The sequence below is a fragment of the Eucalyptus grandis genome, chromosome 5, assembly GCF_016545825.1.
Source record: "Eucalyptus grandis isolate ANBG69807.140 chromosome 5, ASM1654582v1, whole genome shotgun sequence".
Lineage (NCBI taxonomy): Eukaryota > Viridiplantae > Streptophyta > Magnoliopsida > Myrtales > Myrtaceae > Eucalyptus > Eucalyptus grandis.
Genome location: NC_052616.1, coordinates 54,663,146 through 54,677,374, shown reverse-complemented (window position 1 = coordinate 54,677,374; position 14,229 = coordinate 54,663,146). Strand labels below are relative to the sequence as shown.

The 14,229-nt window shown below is 38.5% G+C and overlaps 2 protein-coding genes across 2 annotated transcripts; both read right to left on the bottom strand.

The window, feature by feature from the left end:
• Positions 1-1,379: 1,379 nt before the first annotated feature.
• On the bottom strand, positions 1,380-2,423 carry LOC120294035 (cysteine-rich receptor-like protein kinase 14). The gene has a single exon (XM_039313906.1). It carries the CDS (start codon positions 2,421-2,423, stop codon positions 1,380-1,382), a length of 1,044 nt encoding a protein of 347 aa, XP_039169840.1.
• Positions 2,424-7,905: 5,482 nt separating this feature from the next.
• Positions 7,906-12,560, bottom strand: LOC104447061 (cysteine-rich receptor-like protein kinase 29). The gene is given in 9 exon segments (XM_039313905.1): positions 7,906-8,190; positions 8,270-8,319; positions 8,322-8,369; positions 8,372-8,418; positions 8,555-8,795; positions 8,884-9,091; positions 9,237-9,364; positions 9,703-9,834; positions 11,774-12,560. Coding segments are annotated over 9 exon segments (1,890 nt in total). The 3' UTR covers positions 7,906-7,941.
• Positions 12,561-14,229: the final 1,669 nt, after the last annotated feature.

Sequence of the window (14,229 nt, the reverse complement as noted above, 5' to 3'; positions counted from 1 at the left end):
ACTATAGAGGTCTCAAGGGGTCTAAATATATGGTGGTCAAATATTTTTGACCATAAAGAAACGGTACAGAAAGGTGACTTATAATATAACATATTTTCACATATGATGTGGTTGCAGATTCACTAACTAAAGGCCTACGCCCATGTGTATTTGAGTGACATGTCATTAGCATGGGCCTAGGAGTATCTTCGAATACTTGTTGTTTAGTGGGAGCTATTTTGGCTTCATTCGATAAAGTTTATATCTGTGGTTCATTACACTTAGTAACGGTTTGATATGTACCAACTTTTGCATTCAATAAAATATTTTTGAATGCATTGTTATTATGTTGAATACATATTGATAAAGTCTCAAGGGATTGTATAAACCTTGAGTGAAGGCTAGGGGCATCCGAGCATCCGGTTATTAGCCTTGTGCATATGTCTTGTGATACATAAAGAAAGGTTAACCATAAGGACAAGACATATGTGGGTTCATTGGAACCATAAAGCATTCTCTTGTGGCACAAGTTTTTGTGACACCTAAGGTAAGAGAATGGTGACCGACAAATGGGATCTCTCTACGATAGATGTTATCCATTTGCCACACTACCATATTGAATCCTTATCAATAAAGTTGAAAGCACTCGTGACTATGGAAGGCTCTGTGTGTATACATGCAGTTACCGCCATGATTCAGTGTTTAAGACTTTATGGGATAGGATTGACTATTAGAATTATCTCTGGACCAATGTGCGCACATAAGGTACGATTTCAATTAATATAGTCCAAGTGGGAGAATGTAAGAGTTTTCTAATTGTGGACTACATTAATTGATATTGTAATTTACCGTTTAACGTTTACCGTTTTACGGGGTTTAGTCTAAGGTGAGATAGAAGGTTTCTTAATTAGTCTAATATGGGCTGGCTAGTGTGGGCCGAGTTGAGCCGGCCCGTAATGAGAGGGACTGGCTGGAAACTCTATAAATAGTGCTCAAGTCTCTCCTCTAACCCTAATTCTCACATGTATCCTCACCTAAGGAGCGTTTACCTAATGCTACACGTTAGGGGGCCGCCTCATTGAGCCGGTGATACGGAGGGTAATAGAGGAGAAGGACTTGCGCGTGGAACACTGTGTTTCCGCTTCCGCTTCAAGAACAATGGATTCCAAAATAGGTGAGGTGCGTCAATTCTTTCTACTCAATTATGCATGTTCTTGTTCTAGTTATGGAGATCTTGGGGCTACACAATTTGTGTCCAACAATTACCTGCCAACATCAAGCAATAATTTTAATCCAATTTGAAATCGAAACTCATGATTGCTAGCATTTCAGAATAAAAATGATTCTTTCTATGGCATGGACATCCAAACATTTAACTCTACTAATCCCCATTGATTGATTCATGGATAGGAATTTTCATGTGTCTCGGATAAAACTTTATCCCACTTAGCAGGTGCGGAATTTGAATGAGAGTTGGTTTTCATGAATTTAAAATCAGCAGTAACCTTGAAATTGAACCAACCATTGGTGACTTGTGCATTTGCAGGTGGAGGAGCAGCAGGGTCGGCCTTGGTGACTGCAGTTGGTGGTGGCGGAGATGGCAGCAGATTGATGGAATCAGACTCGAAAAACGGGTACAAGTCCCATCGGAAAATGCAGCTCGGCTTGCCAACAAACCCGCCTCGTCTTCCATGGCAACAATCTTGATAATCATTTATGCATTCCCACAGGCAACTCTGGCAATCAATCTGAGACAAATCAGGGCTGCACTGCGACAGCGCGAACATGGTCTGGAAGTTCGGCAACACCGTTCTCCCTGCTGCGAACTTGAGCTCTGACGTCCCCATCGAAGCGCTTGTTGCCAGCTCATCCGTAAAGTTCCTCCGTATTGGATCGAACTGATTCTGATCCATCGTGATGTTGTCTACGTTAGGTAACTTTAGTGTCGGAAATATCAGCTTCTTGCCATACATCGGACCATCAGCGTAACGGATGATGCAAGGAGGCTCTCCTGTCCCCCAGGTGACCGCAGCTTTTTGGTTTGGACACTTGATCATCAAATCTTCAGCAGCAGAGCTTAAGCAATTGAAGCAAGAGTCGTTCCAAGAGTCGCCTCTGCAGAAACTGAGCACATAAACAACGTCCGAGCTGTTCCCTACCTTCCCAGAGTGGAACCCGCCGTTTGAAGCCACATCGCTAGGGAGAGAAGAGAGGACAAGCTCGCGGTTCTTGGCATAGGTGCTGGCGGCCGTGAAGTTGCCCATGTTGTAGCAGTATTCAGCGTTTGAGAGGTTGAAAGCTAGGATGAGAAGACAGAGAAGGACAGAAGGAAGACGAAGAAGAAAAGGACGGATTGAAGGAGGCTGTACAGACATGGTGGATGCTGGCTGCTTCAGCTCCATTGTTGAAGATGAGACGTATGAGCCGTCCTCAGTGGAGGTCATGGTTGGATTTTAGTAGTAAATGGAGCAAAAAAAAAAAAAAAGTGGTTCATAGAGATTGAAGTAGATGAGAACGAAAAAGGAAGAAGACCATTACAAGACCTTCAACTTCCTTTGGTAGATTTTTCCCTACACAGGAAGTGGCCCATGTGAAAGCGCATTTCATAAGCAAGAAACTAGAACAACTGTGGGGGCTTTAATCGCGCGGGATACTTTTCCTTCCACAAAGGGTGGTGCTAGCATTCCTTCTCAAACAGAAGCACTAGGAATTTTCCAAGCAAGACACAAATCTCCGTCTCTCTCATCCAAGATGTGTGGCTGAGGATTGACCATCCATTTTCCAAGCTAAGCAAATTCACAAACGCGTGGTCGCTCTCAACGGGGCCAAAGTTGGTCGTAGGAGCAACGCGTGCATCTAGCTATACATGGATGAGTTTGGAACTTTGGTTCCTATAGTCGGGGCTGCCAGAATGCGATTTATTTGCTTTGTCAAACCACGTGAAGAAACAACTTGATAGGATCCCATGAGGATTATAAGTTATGTAACATTAATATGAATATGCAATATACGACACAACACGACATGATACAACATGCTGATGTGTCATTTCTAAATAAAAAATAGAGAATTCTGACACATTGAGACACGTTGTATAATAGATAAAAAATTTTCTATATATATAATAAATTATCATTTTTATGATTATTTCGAAAATAGAGAGTCAACTTATTTAGATAAATGATCTTCTACGATGATTAGAATTTATTATTATTCAACATTTAGTCATTTTATTTTCTGAATTTTTTTCTAAAATCATTTTTTATTAATTTAAAAGCAAATTTGATAGAAAAGACAAAAAAGCCCCTAAAAATATTTGGCTTCATCTATAACAACTCTAACCCTTAACAGCTCAAGTATAAACTCAAAGTCATAGAGCTTTCCTTCTCCCTCACGTAGTTAGTTGGATATATGATGGTGTATGTTATATAAATTCTTCTTTACAATAGTGATTGAAGTTACATACGATCTAGAAGAAAAAATATTTTCACATTGAGTGTGGGATTACAAGCTTTTTGGTTGGTTGCTACGAGGAAAATCGATATCAAGGTGTTTTTGAATTTTTAAAGATGAACCTTACACATTATATAGTATGCCTAAATAAGGATGAAGTCCTTTGATGTAAAATGAAAAAGAAAAAACAGACAATATTTTCCTCTAACCTTGATAGGATTCCTCCCGCCACATGTCTAATTGATGAATTATAAATTATGAAAGTTAATGGTAAATATTAAATCAAAATAAAATGCATGCGATGTCTATATTTATAAACTCATCGATTAGAGATATGGTTGGAAGTCAGTGGGAGTTTCTTCGGACATGGCAAAAAGAAAAACATTGACATCAAATTCCGCACATATGAATTTCTTACTCAAATCGTAAGCGACAATGATTTCACAAAGGAAAATCGAGGTGATGTCACACACTCGATAATTGTATTTTCACAATCACAGTCAAACTCGTGAAAATGGGTCCCACAAATTGATGTATTTGCCATTTTGCCTAGTGCGAAAGGTCAATTCTCAAATACCTTCTTTGTAGGGATCAAGAAAAATTAAAGGAATAATTGGGTTGTGGAAAGGAAATCAATCGAGTCCACTGATTTCGTTCAGCCCCAAAATTAGGAAAAGGTCAAGAATTGGTGGGTCAGTCAACCCATTCCATAATTCACATCTTTTGGTACCTTCTTCTTCACGGGCTCTTGGAAAAGACATTGCCTATATTTTCTTTTGTCTAGGGCGAAATAGAACATGAAATCACATTCCCCACCATCTAAAATAATGTGTAGTGATAGTTTTAATGTTACTATTGCCTACGGTGACAATGTTATGTCTATGCGCATCATTGCAACATTATGTAACACGTTTATGTGTATTTAAGCAATTTATATGAAAATTTGGTGGATGATTCGTACAAATAGTCCCCTCCAGATGCCATTAGAAATACTTTCAAGTGAATTGACTTAAAGGATGTGAACTAATTTGTTCAGCTCAAAAAAGATGAAACGAGAAATTACTACATGATATTATTACTGTGAACATGCAATAGAATTAATACACATATAACGCACTAATTTTTGGATGTGGGACTTTTCAGTGCAGCTTACACTTGCATTCAATCGTTCTTTTATTGGTTACTCATGAACTAGCATTGAATAAATATATACACGCGTGCAAGTTTCAATACACCGCTCTGAGGAACATATAATTACTTCATTGTAGAGTAGTTCGCAATTATCATGATCCTTTTTCTAAGAGCATTGTAACTTGTAGATTGAGGTTGTGAATTAGAACAATGGTGTAATTCATGGGCATGCATTTCTTTTATAAGCATTAAATTACCTATGTATGTGCAAGCACCAATTATTTAACATCCATACTATAAAGTATAGGGCAAGAATTTATTCGGGTTATTTGCAGGGCATGCGGTGACAACTCTTGTTCAAGACAGACTTTCTGTGGATTTTGGTAACTGTGCCACTAATTTACACCCCAGCTTTGTAATCTTGCACGATCAAATGGCCATAGGAATTTCCATATTATTTAAACCTGAGTAACGACTTTCTTCCTCATTTGAATCATGACGCTTTGTTTGGCAGACTGAGGAGTAGTTGGTAACCTATTTCTCCTGATTGAAAGAACAATATTTTTCCCTTCTTAATCCTCTTTATTTGAATCTGAATGAAAACTTTCTTTCCTCATCTAAATCATAATACTCTGTTTGGTACCCAAAGCATCCAGAACTTGAGGATCAGTTAATAACTCTCTTTGGGAGCTACCCTCCGGTAGGGAGATTCCACTTGATCTTGTGTTAGCCTAGTGTTGAACCTCTCGTTGAATATTCCTTTACCTTTCTCCTTGCTTCAATCTTTTCAAGATTATAATTATTACTCACATATTCCACGTCCACCAAACTAGCTGCAGGATGATCCAAATCTTCATTGCCAACCTCAATCCGGCTCCCATCATCATCCGCATTTCCAACCACATATACAACCACATTACTAGCCACATGTGCAACCCTTTCCACATTGACATTATCTAGACCTTCCATTTCCTTTGAGTTCCCCCAATATCAACATTTGTCTATCATCATCACCATGAATATCGGTTAGGTCAATAATTTCACAATGTAGATGATGATATATGAAATCAATCACTGCAAAGTTATTTCTTAACAACCTAAGACCATCTTTGAGAGTATTATTTGTAGGAACTCTGTAACAGAGTTTATCGATTTTACACCAAACCTCTGTCACAATAGGGTCGGTAATATGAAAGAGTGAACCCTAATCTATGTCCATTTCGATAACATTGTCTCTTTCACTTCCGCATTCAAAGGACCAAAGAAAACTATAACAGAGACATTGTGGTACCGGTCGGCCTTTAGACCTGCAAAGGACCAAAACTATGTGTTTGGATATTAGTGAGGAAAAGAAAGGAAAATAATATCTTTGTTATGTTTCTAGAAATAGACGTAAGGTATATGTGAGAAAAAAGAATAAATTTGTTTGTTAATATACAATTTTTTTTTCTTATTTGGAGAGATTCGAAGAATTTTAAAATGTTCATAAAATTGGCTTTATCAATCCCTTCTAATCATGGGAGGTTTTGAGCTAGTTTTGCTCTCTCCTCTCTTTTGTTGATTTTGTTTGCATTTTTTTGTTTTGTTTTTTTATTCTCTCTCAATTTAGATTTGTGAGCTCTCTTTTCCCAATCTAATTCTTGATTTAAGAGGTTGAACTCTCTTGATCTAACTCTAGATTTGGGAGTTTAATAAATACACTTTTGGGGATTCAATACTCTTCTACTTTGTTTGTGTACAAGTTCTCTACCTTCAGCTTCAATAATGATCACAAGAGTTTTGACGTCTTGTTGAATCATGAAGATTTGTTCCTCCATATGTTAGATCTGTGTTTGTTCAACCTATTTTGGTTGTCTTCGTATGATGGTGGTGTAGAGAAAGCCAAACTTAGGTGCGCACCGCCAATTGGTAACGTTGTGGTTATTGGAAAAAGAATTTCTAGCATGTGCTCATCACTAACAAAGACACGGAATCCAGTGATCAGTGGCCGATTATTTTGCTTGATAGATCCATTCTTGTTGAACAAGTGTGTGCTTAACTTTGTTGATGCTTCGTTGATCTTCCTTGCTTACTGGATTTGGCTTTGCTTTTCAGTATTCTTGCTCTATCTCGATTTGCTTTATCATAAAAACTACGTACTTATTACTTATCCTTTTGAACAATAAATATAAATTTCTTTAGACAAAAAGAAAAAATCCCTTCTAACCTCTTATAATATTTTCTATGTATCTTTCCGTCCATTAAAATAAGATTAGATACACTTTTAAAAAATTCTCTTATGTCCTAATTTCTCCTAACAAACGCTAATGATTAGAAGAGAGGAATGATCGTAATTATTGGAAGAATAATCAAAGGATTGTATTGATTTTATCTCATGATCTGTAATCTAGAGTACTAGTCTTGCCATTTTCTTTTTCTTTTTTTCTTTCAAATTTTGAGTATTAGGGACTATGATGTTGGTCTTAAAATCATTTCAAACAATTCATAATAAATTTCCTGCCCAATCAATTTAATTTACATTTTATATTTACAATGAACAAGTTGAGGTGTTAAAATATATTTCAAATTTACGCCCATTTAACCAAGTCCAATCCTTAAAAGAAAAGTAGAGATTGGACTTTGGTACGTGATCTTGGTAAAAGTACATAAAGAGAACATATTCTGTTATAGAAGTCATATTTTTAACTCAAACTCTAACAATATCAATGTTCGATGAAAAAACGTAATTTGCTATCGGTTTGTTCTGTCATTGGTTTGATTGAATAAATATTGGCTTTAAGCCAGCCAAACAAATATGCAAGAAACTACGGGCCGTGGGTTGCCGACTAGCATAAGTGAAAGGATGGCCCGGCGGATCCTAGGATACAAAAAAAAAAAAAAAAAAAAAAAATCAACAAACTTAATATTTATATATTTTCGTAGTTTATATTTCCAATATCAAACGAGAAAGGACGAGCACCTCCATACATCCATAACAATTAATTAAAACCAAACACCACCAAGACATGTGGCATGAATCCTCGGGCCTATTGGATTTTGTAAGAGCAAGTTGTTCTGGCTGTTCTTGTCTTTTCACATGAAGTGTAAGGCAACTATTTGTGAGCATCCTTAACTTCCAACATTCTACGAGTCTGGATCTGATCCCAAACCGATGAAGCCAGATAAGTCCTTACTAATCTAGAGGAACAATTTAAACACAGGCATGTGATGAAAAAAAAAAAAAACATGACAAACACAAAAATTAAAGTGGAGGGCATGCTGAGCTCCTGTTTTTCAAGGCTAACGTGGATATGGCTCGGTCATAGAGGCCTCGTTTTTCAAGTTCAGGTTCGATTTGCTGCTTGATCTCTCAATCTCAGATACCCTCGAATGGTAATCCTACATGGATGACATATCAGATTCTATGCCACCATGCATAAAGAATGCAGGTCTCGAGGGCACTTGGAGAGTGACCGAGTGGCTGTTGAGCATGAGAAGGACCGATGCCATTGTTGGCCGACGAGCCACGTTTTCTTGGACACACAGTAGACCAATGTGGATGCACCTCTCAATTTCGATACTCGAACCAGAAGTTATAGGGGGATCGATAATGTTTGATATTGATCCTTCCTTCCAATTCTTCCAAACCTAGAAACATTTGACAAACATTGAGCAAATTGATCTCTAGAATATTATCCGAAATGAGAAGGTATGTTCTTATACTCACATAGCTTATAAGGAGCTCTGAGTCATCGCCCATATGAAAAAGATTGTTCCTCGACCACTGACAATCTCCAAAACTAGCACTCCGTAACTAAAGACATCGACTTGACTGAGAAGTTTCCGTGCATTGCATACTCTGGTGCCATATATCCGATGTGCATCACAATAAGTCCATTATATTAGCTCTATAGTATGCCTTTGTTCTTTTAGTAAGCATTAACTCTAGGATGTTGATTTTTACCAAAAAAAAAAAAAAAAAAAAAAAACTCTAGGATGTTGATGCACTTACTAGGTCCCCACGATTTGGTTTGTCTCAGCTTGAGTTTGGTTCAAATCGAATAGCCTCGCCATACCAAAATCTGATATCTTAGGATCCATATCTGAGTCCAATAAAATGTTACTGGCTTTGAGGTCTCGGTGGATGATACGAAGTCGAGAGTCTTCATGTAGGTAAAGCAGCCCTCGAGCGACACCCATTATTATCTTGTGACGTGTATCCCAAAAGAGATTCGCATGCTTCACAGGATCTACATTTTGGCAAAATCACATTACATAAGATGTCCCTTATTCAATTTGTGAGGATCTAATTTCATGAATGAAACCCAAGAAACATAACGATTATGATCTGGTCAAGGCTCGAATTGGGCAGAAATTCGTAAATGAGAAGTCATTCGACTCCTTTTAGACAGAAACCTAAGAGCCTAACTAAGTTCCTATGTTGTAGCCTAGCTAGTAACATGACCTCGTTCTTGAATTCTACTTCACCTTGGCTGGAATTACTGGACAGTCGTTTCACTGCGATGTCCAGTCCGTTGGAGAGCCGGCCCTAAATTTTCATCAAAGTAGGTCCATGTGAGTATTAATTGGTACATTGAAGCATTTCAAAGAGAATCAAATTGATGTCATCTGTGACCATTTTATTGCTAAAATTCTGAATACAAGAGACTGGAGGATGCTTTGGTAATTGTTACCATGTAAACAGCACCAAAACCGCCTTGTCCAAGCTTTCGGGAATCAGAGAAGTTATCTGTTGCTGCTCTGATGGTGCCGAAATCAAATTGCAGTGACTCCACCGTGTTAATTTCATCCTCGACTTCACCTAGAGAGAGAATCATTTTCTTTTCATGGTTTTCTTAATGAAAGTCTCACAAACTTTTAGCTTATATAATTGCACCAGCATTCAACTTGCTATTTTGGCCTGCATAATCAGCCAATGGTAACTATGGACAATGAGAAATGTGTACATGGGCATGTACGAGCAGTACGCATGAAAGGAAAAGATGGAAGTATCAATTCCATGTTTCGAAATTCTCAACCCGTGCAGCTCTTGCTATTTTTCTGGTGCAAACGCCGTAATAATTGGTCAACTTCATTATTTTCGTGATCTTTTTAACCTCCTATCAGTTGATGTTCAAATGCCAAAATGCAAAAACTCACCTTCAATTCTTTCTCCGCGCTGCTGCTTCTTCCTTTTCTCTATCAAGAGTATGAGAATGCCGATAACAAGTCCTGCAGAAAAACTTGTGGCGGCCGCAATGATCACGGTCCCCGTCGAATTGCCCTTTCCACCTGCAAGAGCAATTTTTGATCATTGCTCACTGATTACTAAGTAATACACTGGAGAAATTATTAGAGCGGCAATCTGAATGCGGAAACGAAGTGCATGTTGCAAACATTAACAAGAAGACAGTACGCACCACAGGTTACGATGTGAAATATACATCACGCCATTCTTGACAAAAGAACGCTTCAAGTGCCATAACTTTGGCCAAGGGGATACTTAAGTGCCATAACTTACGAAAGGTACACTTAAGTGCCATATTCGAAGAAAACGGATCACTTGAGTGCCACTCCGGCCAAAATGCCAACGTGGCATTTTTCCGCGAAGCGCGTCCAAAACGACGACGTTTTGCATCTTTGAAGTGGTCAAAACGGCGTCGTTTTGACTTGACATGGTAAAAAAAAAAAATTAAAAAATTAATTAAATTTAATTTTAAATTAAATTTACTTAAAATATTTAAAATAATAATTTTAAAATTAAATTTAGTTAAAATATTTAAAATAATAATTTTAAAATTAAATTTAGTTAAAATATTTAAAATAATAATTTTAAAATTAAATTTAGTTAAAATATTTAAAATAATAATTTTAAAATTAAATTTAGTTAAAATATTTAAAATAATAATAATTTAAAAAACTTTAAAAAACTTTAAAAAATTTAAAAAAAAGGAACGGGGGAGGCGGCCGAGAGCCCTCAGCTGCCACCGCCGCCGGAAGGGCCGGCGACGGCGGGGAGGGTCGGCCGGGGGTCACGGGCCGTGGCCAAGGGCGGCGACCTCGGGTGACCGGCGGCGAGGGCCCCGAGCCCCCAGATCCAGCGGCGAGGGCTTGCGGCCCTCGCCCGTGATCCAGCGGCAAGGGCTCGCAAGCCCTCGCCGCCGGTCGGCCCGGGTCGCCGAGCCCCCGGCCAAGGCCCGGCGACCCCCGGCCGACCCTCCCCCGCCGTCGTTGGCCCTCTCGGCAACAGCGGGGGCGGCGGCGGTGGCGGCGAGGGCTCTAAGCCGCCTCCCCCGTTCCTTTTTTTTTTTTTTAATTTTTTAAAGTTTTTAAAAGTTTTTTAAATTATTATTATTTTAAATATCTTAACTAAATTTAATTTTAAAATTATTATTTTTAAATATTTTAACTAAATTAAATTTAAATTTTTAAATTTAATTTAATTTATTTTTTATTTATTTTTTTTCACGTCAGCCCAAGACGATGCCGTTTTGGCCACGTCGGTGTGCAAAATGGTGTCGTTTTGGGCACGTTCGCCGGAAAAATGCCATGTCGGCATTTTGGCCGGATTGGCACTCAAGTGATCCATCTTACTCCGATTTTGTCTCTTAAGTGTACCTTTCGTAAGTTATGGCACTTAAGTGTCCCTTTGACCAAAGTTGTGGCACTTGAGAGGTCCGCACGTCCGCCATTCTTCGATAACTCAAGGTAAGTTTATTCGGATTTCTTGATTTCGTCAAGCAAAGATTCTTTCACTGTTAAAAAAACTTTCTACGTTGATGTGAAACATCAAATTGGTGGTGATTGAATGATGAGAAGCAACGAGCATCTGCTATTATTAAATTAAATATCTCATGTGACAGCTTGAGAGCTATGAATGTCATAAGTTGTGATTCAATGAAGTGACTAGGATAGTTGACCGTTAGCCAAGATAAAGGCATGGACTCATACCTACTTTTGCTGAATAAATGGACCAAACCATACCTTCTATTTAGCAAAAAAGCTAATATCCAACGCGGACAAACAATATTGTGTGGTCTATAGATCATATATCGACCCAAACAGAAGTTGCATGGTAAATAAGCATGTAGATTTAGCTCATTCGAACGATTAATGGAGTGAATCTCAAGTGGACATAATTGATAATTCAGATGATCACAATCCACTTGGATTGTAGAAAAAGAAAAACACAAACCCCGTGTACCTAACTCCAAAACAAGAGCCAATGTACCTGGTGGTGGAGGCGGTGGCGGAGGCAATTGCGGAAGTGGCTCGCCGATGGTGTTGAAGAACCGATAACTGGTCTCATACCGGAACTGGCAACTCGGCGCCATGTAATTCACTCCTATCCTCCCGGCACAGCAGCCCGTGAACCTCGAGAAGACTTTCACCAGGCAGTCCATGCATCGCTGCTCCGTCAAGTCCAGTGTGCACTGCACCGTTGCATAGATCACGTCGAACCCTGCTGAGGTGTTCCCTGCCGCATACTTCCTCAGTGAGCCGCCACCTGCGGCATCGCCCTGCAGCCTACCCAGCAGCGTCCTCAGTGCCACATTGTATGTGTCCGGGCTCGAGACGTTATTCAGGTTGTACAACGGGTAGTCGGGGTCGACCACAGCTTCGCCAAAGATTGAGGCGTTTTTGTACCGAAGGGTGCAGTTCCCGCTGTAGAGCACTGCCTCCTTCTGGAGGGGGCAGAGGCGGCGGATGTCAGAGGCCGAGGCATCGAGGCAGGTGCGGCAGCTCTCACCAGTGAGGTCACCGCGGCAGGAGCCAATGACATAGATGGTTTGGGAGGCGCCGGAGACGGCAGAGGAGGCGTTGAAGAAGCCGTACTTGAGGGGCTCGGACTTGGTGGTGGAGATGGAGGAGAGGAGGGTGGTGAGGGTGGTTTGGTAGGTGCTGTTGGCGGTGAAGTTGCCGGTGGTGGCACAGATCGCGTGTGGCAAGAGATCTTGGGCGTTAATGGCGGAAGCAAACACGAGAAGAAGCAAGAGACGGAGATTTGGCGAATCCATTTTTCTTAGTTTTTTTTTTTTTTTTGGGTGTTTCGGGTCTTTCTTTGATTAATGTCGAAAGGCATACTTTGTGGAAATCTGTTTCGTCCACAACTTTTACTCTTGCACGAGGGCTGTGGCGTGTTGAACTTTCATACTGATTAATTCATCATAAAAAAAATCAAAATCCATATATCTGTGATAAATTTATCAAAAATTAATTTTTTAACTATAAAAAAATCTCAAATTGGTATATCTGTAATAAATTCACTGTTGATTTTCATTAAATTTTATTATCAAATTTTGAGTTAAATGACATGTGACAATTAACGGATATACCGGCTTTAGGTTTTATCCTTTATTTATTACAAGTGTATTAGTCTGTGATTTTTGTAGTACTAATATAATTTAATGGAAATTAAGGGGAGATAAATTTATTATAAATATGTCGATTTATAGTTTTGACGATTAAAAATTAGTTTGGAGTAAATTTATCACATATATATTAATTTATGGTTTTTGATAGTTAAAATATTAATTTAGGATAAACTTATCACAGATGTACCGATTTCAGCTTCTTCTTCTTTTTTTTTTTTTTTGGGTATTAACCATTAATAGAATGGAGGTTAGATAGAATATAACTTTTCGATAAAAGTATTATTCAATTGGTTCATTCCGTAAATAGTGTGATGAAGGTGATCAATATGGTGCCAAAAGAATGTGTTGAAACATTGTACATGGGGGTGGCTACCGAGCCAAGCAACGGTAGACCTAGCGCATAATTGTGCTGTGCTAGCCCAACGATCTGGGCTCGCTAAGGTTGGGTCAAGCCCTTTTTCAAAATAATATAAAAATAATAATTCTTTATAAAGAGAAATTAAAAAAAAAATAGAGTTGAATTTGTGAATTGTGATAACTATGATAAATGGAAATACAATAACATCTAGGATAATTAAGACATTGCATAATACATTTAAACACGATATACTAATATGCTAATACTATTTAAAATTTGATTGGACATAGCTACACTTCCCCGGTTAACTCGGTGCTACCCACACGCTCCTCTTGATGGCAATTGTGCTCCTTGTGCCATCACATATGGCCCGTCCCCTTGTTTGGATTATATGCAAAAGTTTGGTGAATATGTTTGAACAATTACCATTTGCTGATGCCACTTCCTCTCGGTCGATTATCCAACTTGAGTACATTAGACGTTCAAACTGGCCATATGTTATTTGGTTGGATTGGTAATGTGAAGAGTGTAAGAATTCTGAACTTACGAATGTCGATTTACAAGAGGTTCGTGAATAGTGATTGTGGATATGTAATACAGAGTTGGTGCTCTACTTATACGCCAATTGGTAATGTGTAGTTTTTTTTTTTTTTTTTTAATTATAGTGGTTGATTTTATTTTATTTTTTGGTCAAAGTTATAGTCATTGGTTCAACAGCTAGAAAATGTAGCCATTTTTTGTTGCCAGTTTTCTTTTTCGTTTTATAACATAAAATATAATTCATATAGTTATTGAGGGAAATTAATGAAGATAATTATTCAATTAAACGTGAATAAGTACATCTTCCAATTAGGAATAAAAATTACATGTATGAGTGCCCCAATAAAGATTAAAAATGAACTACACCCAAGGATGGCTAATTTATTCGGTGGATTGGCGTTGTGCCCTCACCAA